This window comes from Bos taurus, chromosome 3 (genome assembly GCF_002263795.3).
Source record: "Bos taurus isolate L1 Dominette 01449 registration number 42190680 breed Hereford chromosome 3, ARS-UCD2.0, whole genome shotgun sequence".
NCBI classification, from domain to species: domain Eukaryota; kingdom Metazoa; phylum Chordata; class Mammalia; order Artiodactyla; family Bovidae; genus Bos; species Bos taurus.
Genome location: NC_037330.1, coordinates 40,452,012 through 40,469,630, shown reverse-complemented (window position 1 = coordinate 40,469,630; position 17,619 = coordinate 40,452,012). Strand labels below are relative to the sequence as shown.

Genomic DNA, 17,619 nt, shown 5'->3' with positions numbered 1-17,619 from the left:
CTGCAATTACCCTGAAGTCTTGAATGCCCAATGACCAAATCCTGGTCTGTCTTATCTTTTGTTCTCAACTTTGAGTATTCTTGTTCACTTACAACATTCAACAAAGGAAACTCTTTTCTCTCTTGGCCTTCATGATAGTGTGCCACTGGATATATTCCATATCACTCACAGACAGTCTCTCTTGCTCTCCCTCTTACTGGATCCTTTCAGAACTCTCACCATTACAATTTTCCCTAAAGAGTCTAGATCTTTCTTCTCTTCCCTCAATACTGCATCAAATGGAGACTCAATAATACAGTTCCTACATCAAACTTATTCTAAATAACTCCCAGATTTGCAATCCTGACTTGGATCATTCTCTTTTCAATTATATTTACATGTTCTTGAAACTGAAAATAATGTTTCCTTGTACCTACACCTACTAATGCCTAATCAATTTATGGTCAATATATTGACTTCACTGTGTTTTGGATCTGGCATCCCCCATTTCTATAGCAGTCTCAGACAGATGTATTATCTACATAGCTTCCTATCTGTAGTCCTTCAATCCAGTACCTCCCTAATACAATTAGTAGGTTTCTTCAATAATCATTCTTTCCATCAAAATATTTCTATTAATGCACTTAGGTAGAAAAAGTTTTAGCTTTCTTTTCTTTACCTGATTTCCAGCACCCCCTATTCCTCCAAGTTTCTTATCTGGATGATTAATTTGGGGATACAGATTAGGCCAGTTATTGCCAGAGGTCATATGGATATTCATGGCTCTCATTTTCCATTTTCTCCCTTCCAAGGTGGTTGTTTGGTAGGTAAATAGACCAAGGACTTGCCTTTCACAGATCACTAGCTTGTCTTTCTTTCTTTATGCAAGCCTTAACTTACTGATAGTTCATATGACGAATTATAATACAAGTTGTTCAGAGGAGTTAAGAACGAAGAGGTAAAAGGCTTCATGTAACATCTAAGCCAATGTCTCCGTCAGTTTTTACTAAACTTCTCCATGGAGGTTTATGAATACTTTCACCCCACACTTCTATAAGAATGTTATGCTAACCATCTTCAATCCTTTATTTATTGTTCTTTAATAAAAGAACAATAGAATGAACATCTTGGACTTTTTTTCATGGTGGGAATGACTGAGAGAGAATGGATGGGCAGAGCATTCTCCTTTCCCTTCCGACTCATTCTATCAACTAATACCAAAACCCAGGCCAAATCTTAGCTCTTAAAAAGGCTTTTGATCAATAATTTCTCCTCTACATCACTGAAGTAACTTATTATAACTTTCACTACTTTTCCATATTCTTACATTCATTTCAATATTTTCTCTTCATAAATTCTAGGTATTTAACCAAGTTAAAACCCAGAATTCAATTATCTTCAGGGAATTCTGGACTTCTCTAATAAGTATTATGTAGTCTCAATTTACACTTAAAGCAATGCATATTCTTTTTCTCTGTATACATTCTTAATTGTGCTGTGCCAAAATATGAGTGCCCTGGATTTTTGAATGAAAATCAAAAATGTCCTGAATGAGTGAAATGTCCTGAATCTGTGTTTTATATCCCCTTCCAGTGCACAGTATACTATAAAGGTTTTATAGACAAATCTTTAGTTTCTGAGATTGGTTGGAAATTATAGAAATTCTAAGAGGGAGACAAAGAACAATTTTTTATGCTTTTCCATTAACATCTCAGAAAACAATGTCTAAATTTTCTTCAAATGTATTTGAAGCTGGAAATGTATTGCTTTAAAAAATTTTCAGCAATTAAAAATGCTTTTTCTGTCACCCAAAAATTCCACCCACAGGTGATATCATCCTACCCTAATTATTCTAAGTGTTTCTAAAAGGTAGTAGACTACAGAAAAACAATCATTGTAATTTGAAAATACTAAAAAAAAAATCACAAACATTAATGGCAATGGACAATGAAAGCAACATGCTAAATCAGACTGAACTTGCTAAAACTAAGGCCTTAGTGATAAAAGGTATTTTGAAGATTATAGGCTTAAACTAAATTACATATGTCAAGACTTACATATACACAAAAGTATTGAACTCATATTTTTGCTTATGATGGTCAGCAACTTTTATATACATTTACTGGGTTTTTGCTTTAACCATGGTGGATGAGAGAATGCTTTAACTTTCTTTTTGGAAAATTAATATGATTAAATCAAAAACAGTAACAAAATTAGGAAAGGAAGCTTGATGATGAAATATAAATCTAATGAATATAATACACTGATTATTTAAATATAAATTTTTTAAACAGTAGATATAAGATAAAATAATTGACCAGATATTTTCCACCTCTTTCACTGTAGATCAAAACATAAATTACATAAAAAAGGGCAGCCACTCCCTATGTGTTTCACTTACAGACTATGAAAGTGATTGGAAATGAAGTTGTATATTGGAAATGAAGTATAGTTTTGTATAGGAGTGAAAAGTGCTCATTTTTCTAACTCTATGCTGTAAACTATAGTTTTAATCAAAAGTCCAATTTTAGAAGGACTTTTAAAAGGAGCAAAATCAGAAGCTTTTACATTAATAATATCCAATTCCCTCACAGGTATTAGGGCTTCATAAAGTGTGGAAAATGTCATCTTACTTAATTGAATTTGAAGTTTTCTGTATTATAAATACAAAAAGAAGTATGTTTACATGGCAGGCACATATGCAGAAAGAATGCAGTGGAGTATGAAGAGCTAATATCCTTGAATAAAAAGTAATAACTTGTGCAGGGTAGCAGTATAATATATTTCCTCCTTGAAATTACTTACTGGAGCACCTTTCTCTCCAGCTGGACCAGGGGGACCCTGGGGTCCTGGCCGCCCTGGCAAACCAATTGGGCCAGCTGTTCCTGCTGATCCACGTTCTCCTGGTGAGCCCTAATATAGGGGAAAAAAGGTATCTTGTTATTAAAGATGGAAAAAGAGATACTTAAGAATCACTATTCAGTATTGACATCTTATAGTTTGTATAACATAAAAGTCACTTTCAGATAACTTTAAAATTTCAGAATAATACTCACAATTTAAAAGATTAAATTCTAGCCCCAATATTAAGCACAGATATTAAAGTTAAGAAATACTGATAAGAAGAAAACTATTTCAAAATAATATATCTTTAACATTTTATAGACATTTTCTTTTTCATTTAAGTGTTCATAATTGTTCACAATGCTTTATAAAACATAAATGCAACAGTACCTTACTATACAATTTTCTCCCTGTATTATCATGAATTGGCAAGTTACATTGTCTAAGACTAACATTTTCAAAATGATTTCTGTACTTCACCTTAAACTCGCTCAATCACAATTTCTAAGTCTTAAAAATAAGTTCAGAAATTGTCATTGCATTAATGTACAAATATAATGTTTTACATAATAAAGTTTAATAATCACTATCCCAGAGCTTGGACTTTTTCCAAGAAAATAAGTCCTTAAATTTATCTTAGAGTCCTATAGGGATCATTTGGTTTTATTATGAACACTAGACAGATAATTCACATTTGAGTAGATATGCCCATTTGAATTACAAAATAGATGCCATATGCTTTAAATTATTTTGCTTTAAAAATACTTAATATGTAAAATTTTAGAAAGTGTGGGTACTGCCTTCATGTTAATTATCTTATGAAAAATTTTTAAAAAGTGTTATTTAAAGCAAAAAAAAAAAAGAAATGAAAACATAGATCCACTAAGTCATATAAAGCTCAAAGTTAACCTTTTACCATCTTCAATTTTATTTAATGAAAGATAACAAGAATAATGTCTTTGGATTAAATTCCTAGATGTGTGGCTAAGTTATAATTTATTCTTTTAATTCAGGAGGAACTAAATGTGAAATATTAGAAAATATGATTTTTAGCAGATTCCCTTAATAATTAAGAAGTCTAGATAATATCATCATTTTAAAACTCAAATGATTTAAAAAGCTGGAAAATGCAGTACTTTCACATTTTTAACTAATATTATTCTGCCTATGTAATTAGAAATAATTTTATTTTACAAATATGAATTACTGACTTTGTTCTATTTTTATTAGCTAGGACACTAATTACATATGAACATAAAAACAATGATAATGACAACAACTTGTGTTAACATAGTACTTTGCAATTTAAAAGTCAGTTTAACACTTATTTGTCACTTTACTCCCAGAAAGATTCTGTGGAGTTTTTGGTGCAGCTGTAGAATCTTCCTGACCCAGGAATCAAACCGGGGTCTACTTGCACTGCAGGCAGATTCTTTACCAACTTAACTATTGGGGAAGCCCAGGAATAGAACAGCAGTCTTAAAAGATGAAGAACATAAGAAGTTAAGTGTCCTTCCCATAATCAGGGAACTAGTCAAGAGCAACCCTGACCAAGGACTCTTCCCTGGGCTTTACTTCATAAAGCCACCCATTGCTTCTCGGAAAATGAAGACATTAACAACTCTCAGGGGCTATCGAATTGTAATTTCTCTAAATGTAGCACCTATTCAATTTTATTGAACTATTCCTTGATTGCAGAGGATTACAAACTATTTCTGTCTTATAATATACATGACCCTGCTAATTTAACTTACATGCAGAGTGCATCATGCAAAATGTCAGGCTGGATGAAGCACAAGCTGGAATCAAGATTGCTGGGAGAAATATCAATAACCTCAGATATGCAGATGACACCACCCTTCTGGCAGAAACTGAAGAACTAAAGAGCCTCTTGATGAAAATGTAAGAGGAGAGTGAAAAAGTTGGCTTAAAGCTCAACATTCATAAAACTAAGACCATGGCATCTGGTTTCATCACTTCATGCCAAATAGATGGGGAAACAATGGAAACAGTGAGAGACTTTTTGTGGGGAGAGGCTCAAAAATCACTGCAGATGGTGATTGCAGCCGTGAAATTAAAAGACACTTGCTCCTTGGAAGAAAACCTATGACCAACCTAGACAGCGTGTTAAAAAGCAGAGACATTATTTTGCCAGCAAATGTCTGTCTAGTCAAGCTCTGGTTGTTCCAGTAGTCATGTATGGATGTGAAACTTGCACTGTAAAGAAAGTTGAGCACCGAAGAATTGATGCTTTGAACTGTAGTGTTGGAGAAGACTCTTGAGAGTCCCTTGGACTGCAAGGAGATCCAACCAGTCCATTCTAAAGGAGATCAGTCCTGAATATCCATTGGAAGGACTGATGCTGAAGCTGAAACTCCAATACTTTGGCCACCTGGTGCGAAGAACTGACCCTGGAAAGATCGAAGGCAGGAGGAGGAGACAACAGAGGATGAGATGGTTGGATGCTATCACCAATTCAATGGACATGAGTTTGAGTAAGCTCCTGGAGTTCGAAAATGGACAGGGAAGCCTGGTGTATTGCAATCCATGGGGTGGCAAAGAGTCGGACACAACCGAGCGACTGAACTAAACAGAACTGAACTGACAAGACTATTTACTATGTAATTTCTTGACATTTTCTTGGCTACATATACAAGCTACATAGAGTACTCTTTTTATTTTGTGAGGTATCTGAAAATTAAAGCAATTAAAATGAATAGAAATTATACAAATTTTAGATTATTGGGAACAACTTAAGAGTAACACTAGAAAACTAATGTTGTCTCATTTTCTTTAAGACTAACTGGACCACTGTTATGGTTGTTTTATTATAGGATATTTTAAACTTAGGAAATAGAAATCATTTGAGAAACTTCACTAAAAGTATAGTTAAAAAATCATGGAATTTGAACTTGATATAAACAAGTGACATTTTTGAGTTATAATAAGTATACATTTTAAAAACAAACTCAGGAATTGCTGTGCAGATGGATAATAATTAATCAAGTTATGTGAAAATTTTATTTTTATCAACCACATTAATCAAATATGAAAGAAAAACAATTGCAAAGGAAAATTTTATTTAGTATTTTTTAAATAAAAAGCATCTGCCCTCTGTCAAAATGTTATTTTTAATTTAATAATATTAAAATATTTTATGTAAAAGAGTCAACCACAAGCAGTGTGACTGTTAACCAGGTGGCAAGACTTTGGGTGAATGATACCAGAGGCCAGTGCAGAAAATAAAAAGGAGAATCGTCTGAGTGCATTTAACAGGTACAGTCCTAAAAGTGAAAGGAATGCAAAGATCAGTCTTATAAGTGACAGAGAAGTCAAAGAGGAAAAGTGGAGGAAGAGGAGAAGGGCAGGGGAGATAATAAAATGAACAATGTGCAACAGAGAAAGGAGCAGGAAGACAAGGAGAAAAAGAAGAGCAAGGACATTGAAATTGAGAGAAACACAAAGGTGTGCCCTGAATTACAGAAAAGAGAGGAATAAAAATTTCAGCAATGAAAGTAGTCTTTTTTGGTAAAAGTGTAAACAGAAAGGTCACAAGTGGCAAAGTAGTAAATAATCTTAGGTTGTGAAGATCCTCTGGAGGAGGAAATGGCAACCCACACTCCAGAATTCTTGCCTGGAGAATCCCATGGACAGAGGAGCCTCGTGGGCTACAGTCCATGGGGTCAGAGTCAGATGCAACTGAGCACACACACACACACACACACACAAACAGAAGACAATATACGTGTGACCAGAGTGATTCTTTTTCATTCCAAGAAAACACTGTCATCCTTAAAGATTAGTCTTTACTTATCTGAAAATCTAATTTCTTGAGGATCAATGTGCATATAAGGTGGCTGTATTGCATTTTTAACATTTTACCTATAAAATCTCACACAAGCATTATTACCCATTAGAGTTATCAATCTAAACTAAGTATCCAATTTAAGTGCTGGGATATTTCATTTGCAATTGATGATACAAATTGTAAAGAGATACATTTTAACTTCTCAGGCCATGAAATCTTTCTCTTTGATCCTGTTTTTAAATTTAAATCCCAGCTTTTCAAAGACTACCTGAGGAAGACATCACTTTAAACTGTGTTAAGATTGACAGCTATGAGACCAAAATGATAAAAGAAGAGATTCACTAGAAAGCAGATGTGTATTTTAAGAGAATTTATTATTTTCCAACTAATGACCCTACTACACACTTATTGTATTAAGTACTTTACATGTGCAATATAATTTAACTCCTGTGCAACTTGTTTATTTCTCAGGTAAAGGCCGTAAGGCTCAGGGTCTCACTCATGTGCCCTGTTTCAGTTTCTTCCTGCAATACAGAGTACTTCACAGTGGTGAAGAAAAAATTCCTACTTGCTTGTACCACTATAATTTACACATATTATGCTAAATTTTAATAAGTATAAGAAATAGAGGCCAATTAAAGCCACTTGTACCAGAATAAGTTCATGTTGGTTGAATACTTTCTAAAATGAGAAAGAATTAATGGCAATGCTTATTGCCTTTGTCCAAATAGTTATACAGTTCATTTGAACTGTGCTATATAAAACTCAATAGAATTTTTGCCCTGTGTCACTATTATTTATTATTTTATTTTAATTTTTACAATGAAGAATTATTTTTAGTTTTGAGAACTATTTAACACATGTGACAAAATAGGACTTTTTCATTACCTTCCAGCTCTGATTTTCCCTTTCTTATATGTAGAAATATGTGAAATCAGTGAAAGAGGAGAGTGAAAAAGCTGGCTTAAAAGTCAACATTCAAAAAACTAAGATCATGGTGTCCGGTTCCATCACTTCATGGCAAATCGAAGGGGACAAAATGAAAGCAATGACAGATTTTATTTTGTTGGGCTCCAAAGTAACTACGGGCAGTAACTGCAGTCATGAAATTAAAAGATGCTTGCTGCTTGGAAGGAAAGCTATGACAAACCTAGACAGCATATTAAAAAGCAAAGACATCACTTTGATGAAAAAGGTCCATAGCCAAAACTATGGTTTTTCCAGTAGTCAAGAACGAATGTGAGAGCTGGACCATAAAGAAGGCTGAGTGCTGAAGAACTGATGGCTTCAAACTGTGGGGTGGGGAAGACTCTTGAGAGTCCCTTGGACTGCAAGGAGATCAAACCAATCAATCCTAAAGGAAACCGGCCCTGAATATTCACTGGAAAGACCGATGCTGAAGCTGAAGTTCCAAAACTTTGGCCACCTGATGTGAAGAGCTGACTCACTGGAGAAGACCCTCATATTGAGAAAGATTGAAGGCAAAAGGAGAAGAGGGTGGTAGAGGATGAGATGGTTAGATAGTATCACTGACACAATGGACATGAATTTGAGCAAACTCCAGAAGAGAGTGAGGTACAGGGAAGCCTGGCATGCTGCAATCCTTGGGGTCAAAAAGAGACAAGACTTAGCAACTGAACAACAACAAATATACAGAAGTCAAAATAGTTTGAGTTCATGCATTTTTTGAGAACATATTTATCCTTTATTTTCTCAGAAAAATATTAATATAATCACACTAAGAAATTTTGTTTTACTTTACATTATAGATTGTTATGTGAAAATTGTTTCTTTGTCAAAATTGTTTCTATGTGAAAATACTAAATCTCTCATTATCCCTCTAAAACGATGCGCCCATTTATACATCTGATTGTTTGGTCCCATTTATCTTCTACCTTGGACAGTACTTGGTCTTTCCCTGTACTGTTAAAATTCCAACCACTCTTTATGCTCAGGATGACAACCTCCTCTGTCCAAAGTTGTATTATTCTGAGAATTTAAATCATGAGACATAATTCTAAATATTCCTTACACAGTTACCATTGTACCCTAGGTTTTCTACTATTATTTTCTGAAGGCATTAATATAGCATTTGTAGCTGAATTTTGTCCTGTAAATACTCATGATTTGATTTCATCATGAATATTTCAGAAGCTTAAAATAATAACTGTATGTATTACATAACTACAAATAATAATATACTTAAGAACATAATGATACAATTAGATATATGCACTAGTCTTTTATAAATTATGGATATGTTAAAAAATTTAATTCCTAAATAAACGCATGTGTAGTCAGTAGAAATTTACCAAATTTGCAGATGAATATCAATTGAATATATACTTTCCACAGAGGATGTGGTATATAATTGAGAAATATGTATTATCTTAACAAGACACTATAATTGACACATGAAAATAACTCACAGCTTTTATTTAAGAAAAGAATGCTTGTTAATTTTATAGTGAAGTATATTTAATATCCAAAAATAATCAAATAAATATTTTCACATATATCAAGCAGAGAAATAATGCTAATTTGAATCATTGATAATATGTATAGTTGGTAGATATAATATACTATCTTTATTGCAAACTTAACTATTTTAATTACTCCCTGAAGCATTCCTAATATTAAATTTCAGATTGCCATCTTGCTTGTGAAACCTGCATTAAGATTAACAATAAAAACACTTTGCTTCCTTGAAGTTAAAAAAAAGTGCTTATAATCTTGTCACAGCTCATTAACTATGAAACAGTGGATTAAAACAAGAAGAGACATTTCCAATGAATATTTTTGCCCTAAGGTACAATTGCAATTTCTTTCCTATTAGTTATTTCAAACATACTATGTCCAGATATTTTTGATAACAGCATATTCTGCAATGATTTTATATTACATATCTATAAATGGAAAAGTGAAAATCTCTGATGATACCTACTGATTAAACACATGCTATTACAAACTTATGGATCTTATTTAAATAGTCCCAGGTCAGTTTTTAAAAGAATAAGTTTTATGAATCCTTTAATCCCAGTTGAATCACTTATGAAAGTTCATTAAAAATGAAAATTTAAACCCACTATCAAAAAGAGAACCATTTACACATTTAACAAAAATATAGAGAGACTCTACTCTCTTGTGACTCAGACAGAATACAAAATGTATTATGGCAGGTATCAGCCCTTAAGAAACTCACCATGTAAATGCAATTTTTCCATGAAATGTAGACATTTATAGCTACAGAATTTATTGTATTGCTCTATAACTGGCTATAGTGAAGAACAGAGGGCTTTATATTTGTCAGATAAATGAACAATTACATCTAAGAGGAATACTTTGAGTTTAAGCATAGTTTAAATGGATAATGATAGTCTCCCAAAGGTAACAGTTTTGCTTGTTTTTTATATGGATCTAAAGTCCTTCAAGTTCTGACTGGCACATAGCAAGCCCTAAGTAACGGTGTCACCGTGTATGTGATCTTTTCCTTTTCAGCACTGAAACCACTAGTTTTCCCAGCTTGAACAAACTGATTAACTTCTATTTGGCTCAATTTTCTCCCAATAAAATGGAAACAACAATAAATTGTCCCTCTTTTTTTTTCCTGGTATTAATGTAATGATACATCTAAAGTCTGTCTGAAACCTTGAATGCAACAGATGTTGGAGTAGTGTACATGAACAGCTTTAATCCAAAAGTAGATATGCAATCTCAAATGATTGTAGAAGTAAAATTTTATAAAAGAGAAAATTAAGATAAAAATTGATATGCAATATATCTAAGACCACACCGTTAAGAGCAGAACTTTTCCCACAAAATAGTATTTTTAATCCTAATTTAACTTTTTGTTTATGTACTCAACAATATAGCAGTGACACTGTCCCATCAAAACTGCTTAACTAGAGGGAAAAAGAGGCTACAAGCTATAAAAATATTTCCTCAATTTAAATTGCAATGGACACAAGATAAATTAAAAGCTTCCCAGATGGCACTAGTGGCAACCAACCCCTGGGCCAATGCAGGACACTTAAGAGACTGCGGGTTCCATCTCTGGGTGGGGAAGATCCCCTGGAGAAGGAAATGGCAACCCACTCCACTATTTCTGCCTGGAATATCCCATGGACAGAGGAGCTGGCAGGCTCCATAGGGTCACAGAGCCAGACACAACTGAAGTGTGTTACACAACAGCAAAGGTGTGTAAGGAATTACCAAAATTATGATGGCCATAATATCATTAAGTATATCCTGTTATTTTAATACTAAATAGCAAGCACTAACTGAAGACTGGACATTTGCCTATTTTTTAAAGCCAGAGGAATTTACATTTTTCTAATCAGTGACCTTTCTTTAAGTTTGTGTTAGCTTTATCGTCTTCTGAAGTCCTTTTCCCTAAACTTTGCAATGGTAATAAAGTCAACAGCATCAGCTTATTTCCTTGGAGCAGTGAGAATAGTGATTATTTTTCTAACTCTTCACACACAAGAGAACACCAGACAAATATTTTCTGTTATGTTCACTAGGTGTTTCATATTCTGAGGAGCATTTGTAAAAAAAAAAAGGTAATCAGAGAAATCATCTCATCTGCTTTCAGTTAAAAGGCAGCCCACTAGAGAGAAGAAAAAAAAAAAAAAAAACGCAAATACAAGTTCTTAGGAACAGAGCTAGTTACACAAGTATGAAACAAAGAAAGGAAAAAGTCTAGCACTCTCTTTTTAAAGCCAAGTTAATCTTCATGGCAAAACTAGTTTGAGGTAATTCTCACTCTCCAGATTACATGAATTTGAGATCAGATAAGCTGAAAATTGATGCTTTTGAACTGTGGTGTTGGAGAAGCTCTTGAGAGTCCCTTGGGCTGCAAGGAGATCCAACCAGTCTATCCTAAAGGAAATCAGTCCTGAATATTCATTGGAAGGACTGATGCTGAAGCTGAAACTCCAATACTTTGGCCACCTGATGCAAAGAACTGACTCATTGTATAAGACCCTGATGCTGGGCAAGATTGAAGGCAGAAGAAGGGGACGACAGAGGATGAGATGGTCGGATGCCATCACCAACTCAATGAACATGAGTTTGAGTAAACTTCGGGAGTTGGTGATGGACAGGGAAGCCTGGTGTGCTGCAGTCCATGGGGTAGCAAAGAGTCGGACATGACTGATAGACTGAACTTAACTGACTGAAGCTGAAAATTCAGATAAAATATCAAGCATTACTAGAATTTAAAACATAAGTACTGAATGACTAAGTGAAAGTCTTACAATGTCTCAGTCTTTAGTCACTGACCCCACAACCACCTCTCTACCTGATTAATCCTGATTGCATGCCACCTATGGTCTAAGTGGATCCCAATATAGAAAGTGTACTTCATCTTTCAAAAGAATAACATGTGACCCAGTTAGTAAGCGAAATCCTTCTAAAAACTTGTCTAGCTCCTTGTTTGAGGAATAAGTAAAATGCCAGTAAAGAAGAAGATTCTCTGGAATAGGAGGTGGGGAAAAATTAGAATAGGAATTATGATAAGAAGGGACAATAACAGGAAGAAATAATAGCACATAGAGAGAAAAAGAGACAATCGTCAGAAGACAGTTATGAAATAGAAGTCACAGAAAAGAGACAAAGACTGATACATTGCACAGTTGTGAAATCTTGGATATTTACTTTCTAGCAGCTATGTATCTGGCCCCTCTCACACACATTCTCCATATTAATTCCCACTTTTCTAAGAGGTAGGGGTGAGAGTGAGAAATGTTGTTGTAAGGATAAAGGGCTTTTAATAGCACACTATTATATATTTTTTAAATTCTCCTCATTTTTAGAGAAATAAATGTTTGCAATGAGGGTTTTTTAAAAAAAATTATTATTATTTTCATCTTCTGGCCATGCCACGTGGCACATGGAATCTTAGTTCCCTGACCAGGGATCAAACTTGTGCCCCCAGCATTGGCAGATGAGAGTCTTATTCACTGGACCGCCAGGAAAGTCCTTGAGGGGATTTTTATTATCAGAGAAAGAAAAATATGAGGGAGAGATTATTTAGGGAATACATTTTCCTTAATTTATTTTATGAAATATATCAGTGGTAAATGCAATCTGAGAGCTTGTTTGCATAATCAATTTGTATATACTGTATGTTAACATAAATATAAAATGTTTACTCAGTCTGTGTTTAACATATGAGAAAAATGCTGTGCTGCCTTCCTCTCTTGCTGTTCAGCCTCTTGCTTCTTCCTGCCTCTGTGTGCATCAAGACATCCATTTAGTCAGTAAACCCCTTGAGAGGAGAAAACATGCCCTCCTTTGACGGGCATCTATTACCAGCTATTGTGTATATCATCATGCATACAGAGAGCATTTGGTTTAGGCCAGACTTTAGAAGCCCAAAGGAACAGTATCCCATTGGGATAATTTTGTTCATCTTGAGCGGGAGCACTAAAACCTGCTTCTCAATATGCATACACTCCTAGTAGCTAGAACTTCAGAGAACTTTGATGATGAAATACCAATTTTTTGCTAAGAGGACTAAAATACTATTGAACACTTCAAGACTAAGTCAAACTCATAAACAAACTTGCTTTTCATAGACAAAACTGATTTTTATTTGTATTTTGAACTCTAACATAATTCCTTTAGGGAAAAATCATTGTTTTTACTTTCTTTTCTTTGTTCTTTTAATAGATTAGTCATTATTTACTATGTTGTTTTATCTATTTCACACCCATCTTCTTCAGTAAACCATAAGCTCTATGCAGGAAATGTCCATTTAATGAATCTGTAAAACTTCAGCTTAATAGATTGAATGGCATATTCATTATTTAATTACAGTTTTTCACAGGAAAAGATTTACAGCAGCTTACAAGGAAGACATAACTAAAAGATAATATAAATTTAAAAACTTAAAAAAAAAGAAATGTAGGTAAGAAAAATAAACAAGCAAGTAACTTTTTATTGGCAAAAAGTAGGACTATCAATATTAGTAATCTAAAAATTCATACTAGAGACCTAGTTTAGAGACTATGCTTTTCCTAAATGTAGATTACGATCCATGGATGGTTTATGAAGTCAGTGTAATAGGTCTTGTCTAGTTAGAACTGGACATGGAACAACAGACTGGTTCCAAATTGGGAAAGGAGTATGTCAAGGCTGTATACTGTCACCCTGATTGTTTAGCTTATATGCAGAGTATATCATGCGAAATACCAGGCTGGATGAAGCATAAGCTGAAATCAAGGTTGCTGGGAGATATATCAATAACCTCAGATATGCAGATGACACCACCCTTATGGCAGAAAGTGAAGAACTAAAGAGCGTCTTGATGAAAGTGAAAGAGGAAAGTGAAAAAGTTGGCTTAAAACTCAACATTCGGAAAACTAAGATCATGGCATTCAGTCCCATCAGTTCATGGCAAATAGATGGGGAAACAATGGAAGCAGTGGGAGACTTTATTTTTGGGGGTTCCAAAATTACTGTAGATGGTGACTGCAGCCATGAAATTAAAAACACTGGCTCCTTGGAAGAAAAGCTATGACCAATCTAGACAGCATATTAAAAAGCAGAGACCTTACTTTGCCAACAAAGGTCCATCTAGTCAAAGCTCTGGTGTTTCCAGTAGTCATGTAAGAATGTGAAAGTTGGACTAGAAAGAAAGCTGAGAGCCGAAGAATTGATGCTTTGGAACTGTGGTGTTGGAGAAGACTCTTGGGAGTCCCTTGGACTGCCAGGAGATCCAACCAGTCCATTCTAAAGGAAATCAGTCCTGAATATTCATTGGAAGGATTGATGCTGAAGCTGAAACTCCAATACTTTGGCCACCTGTTGCGAAGAACTAACTTATTGGAAAAGACCCTGATGCTGGGAAAGATTGAAGGCAGTAGGTGAATGGGATAACAGAGGATGAGATGTCAGTATCACTAACTCAATGGACATGAGTTTGAGTAAGCTCTGGGAGTTGGTGATGGACAGGGAAGCCTGGCATGCTGCAGTCCATGACCCCATGGCAAAGAGTCAGACATGACTGAGTGACTGAACTAAGCAAGATGATATCATAAATCTTCTAAAAAAATAAGAATTACCATGAAAAAATTTTCTGAATAAATTATAGTTTTCATCTAGAGAATCAAAAATTTTTGGTCTAAATCTTGGTAATTTGAAATAAAAAAATTCAAAATCAAACCTCACATGCATGTACTTGATTTAAATGGAATAAACTAAGGCTTGTTTAGCATTTGCTATGGAGTAGGAGTAGAATGGAGAAAGCAATGGCAACCCACTCCAGGATTCTTGCCTGGCAAATCCCATGGACAGAGCAGCCTGGTAGACTGCAGTCCATGGGGTCGCTAGGAGTCGGACACAACTGAGCGACTTCATTTTCACTTTCCACTTTCATGCATTGGAGAAGGAAATGGCAACCCACTCCAGTGTTCTTGCCTGGAGTATCCCGGGGACGGGGGAGCCTGGTGGACTGCCCTCTACGGGGTCGCACAGAGTCGGACAAGACTGAAGCGACTTAGCAGTAGCAGCAGCAGAAGTAGAGTACCCGAGTAGGTAGCCATTTCCTTCTCTAGAGGATCTTCCCAACTGAGGGACTGAACCCACATCTCCTGCATTGCCAAGCAGATTCTTTACCATGTGAGCCACCAGGAAAGTCCCTTCACTTCACTTTTATTTCATGGAGTAGGAACCTCATCATGGATCTTTTTACAACATTTTATAGAAATTACAATAGCATAAAGCATAATCAGTGTGGATGATGTCTTTCCTTTTAGTGGTTCCTTTTCCAACTTTGAAGAAGAATTTTAATTTGTTGATGCCTATAGACTTGGATATGTTATTTTATTGTAAGAATAGATTTTAATTCCAAATAAATAAACTCACAATCAGCATTTGTAGAGCATTTCTATCAGCAAAGTATAAAAGCGTTTTAAAATCTTTTGTTACTACTAAGAGGCTTTGAGCTTTTATGTGAGAGTTTAGTGTTTGTTGTTTTTCCTGACCAGATGAAATTAACCAAGTCATCACTGAAGTGTCACTCCCACAAGGACACAAGCTTGAAGTCATCATTCTGTTTTCATCTTCCTCACTACCCATATTCAGTCTTAGGAATAAATCCTACTAAAGCGTCTGCCTGCAATGCTGGAGACCTAGGTTCGATCCCTGGGTCGGGAAGATCCCCTGGAGAAGGAAATGGCAACCCACTCCAGTATTGTTGTCTGGGAAATCCCATGGACGCAGGAGCCTGGTGGCCTACAGTCCATGGAGTCGCAAAGAGTCGGACAGGACTGAGTGACTTAACTTTCACTTTCACTTTCATCCTGGGCCACTGACTTCCTACTGCCTTATATTGGTTCACTCTTTTATCATGACATTGATCACTGAAATTTTATGCTCAACAAGTCTCTCTCCTCTTTGTTATATATATTATACACTAATGACAACTTTTCCCCTAAAACTTTATTAAATTGTTTTACTGCAAAACACTTTATTGTAGTTTTCATAATCCACTTACTCGAAAAACTCCAGATCTTCAAATTATTTCGGTTTGGCATTTTAGAGCTTCAGTAATCATATGACATATATTTTTGCATTAGATTATGAAAGTATGTAGCAGAGTACCTGCATCCTAGAAATAATTCATCACGGTTTAGTCCTTGTCTAAGATGCCCACTTTGGTAAGACCAGATGTTCCCTAAACACCTTATTCCTTTCCTGATATCATTCTCTTGATCTTACATAGTTTTGTAATCTTCTATACTCTGTGAAGTCAAATTCAAGGACCACTTCCTGCCTGACACTCTACTGATTTCTCTTCCCCTGCCCTTGAATAATTAATATTTGTTGTTTGTATATCATTAGGCATTTAATCACTGGCTGATTTATAGTTTTATTTAGTTTTAAGTCTCTTAAAGGTGTATATTCTGTGCAGCTTAATTGTACACTAGGAAGTATGTAGAAATCGCCAAATAAACAGTTCTTGATGCTAAATGAATAAACATTAGATCTTTTAAAAATCATATTTACTATGTTCTTTCAGATGTAACCAGATAATCAATTTATATCCTGTTAAATTATATCTCTATCTCCTGGTCATATTATGTACCTCATAAATATATTAATTTCAACTGTCCAAAGAACTGGGATAACATTGTTTGCTTGAGTCCTAAAAATAACTTAAAACAACTTAAATGCTGTACTCATGATTCAGGTTTCACAGATGCATTACCATTGATCTAAAAAAAAATGAATCCATATTACAAAATAAAATTCACTTTAGAATCTAAAGTTCTGGGTAAATAGATTGCATTGCACTGAAAATTTTGAAGGCTCTACCTATGCTCAAAGTGGCTTTCAGTTGGCTTAGTGATAAAGAATCCACCTGCCAATGCAGGAGTCACTGAAACGTGGGTTTGATCCCTGCATCTGGAAGATACTGTGGAGGAGAAAATGGCAACACATTCCAGTATTCTTGCTGGGATAATATCATGTACAGAGGAGCTCAGTGGACTACAGTTCACAGGGTCACAAAGAGCCAGACACAACTGAGCCATGCATATAAACATCTATGCTCAAATTGAAGCACTTCTGTCTTATTCAACTATTTTTCCCACTAGTGCTACCACCACTAACTGATAAGGATATCTTAAAATGTTTTATATTTTTACGAATATCAAATATTATTTTTCTTTTTAAAAAATCTTTATCAGATATCCATACCACCATAATCATTGTCCTATGACATTTGTATGATCTCAGATTAAATATAATGTTAATCAATCTGCCAAAGATTATATTGTTATTTTCTTAGTATTATTTATGTTGTACACACTTAACTCCAATATCAGGATGTATGATAAATTTAAATAGGGAGATATGGAATGATTATATTGACAATACTGTGCTGTGAATGGAACCAAATTAATTCAAGGAACTTACAGTCTTAATGAAAGAGATAACCAAACATATTCCAATGCAATTTCTAAAATATAAATCATAAC

At 34.7% G+C, this 17,619-nt stretch overlaps 1 protein-coding gene across 4 annotated transcripts in view; it reads right to left on the bottom strand.

The window, feature by feature from the left end:
* Positions 1–17,619, bottom strand: part of COL11A1 (collagen type XI alpha 1 chain) — a 226,127-nt gene that overhangs the window by 61,041 nt on the left and 147,467 nt on the right. For all 4 annotated transcript variants that reach the window (XM_024985040.2, XM_059881885.1, XM_059881882.1 and 1 more), the window contains 1 exon segment: positions 2,785–2,892. In XM_024985040.2, the coding sequence (XP_024840808.1) occupies positions 2,785–2,892 (108 nt within the window).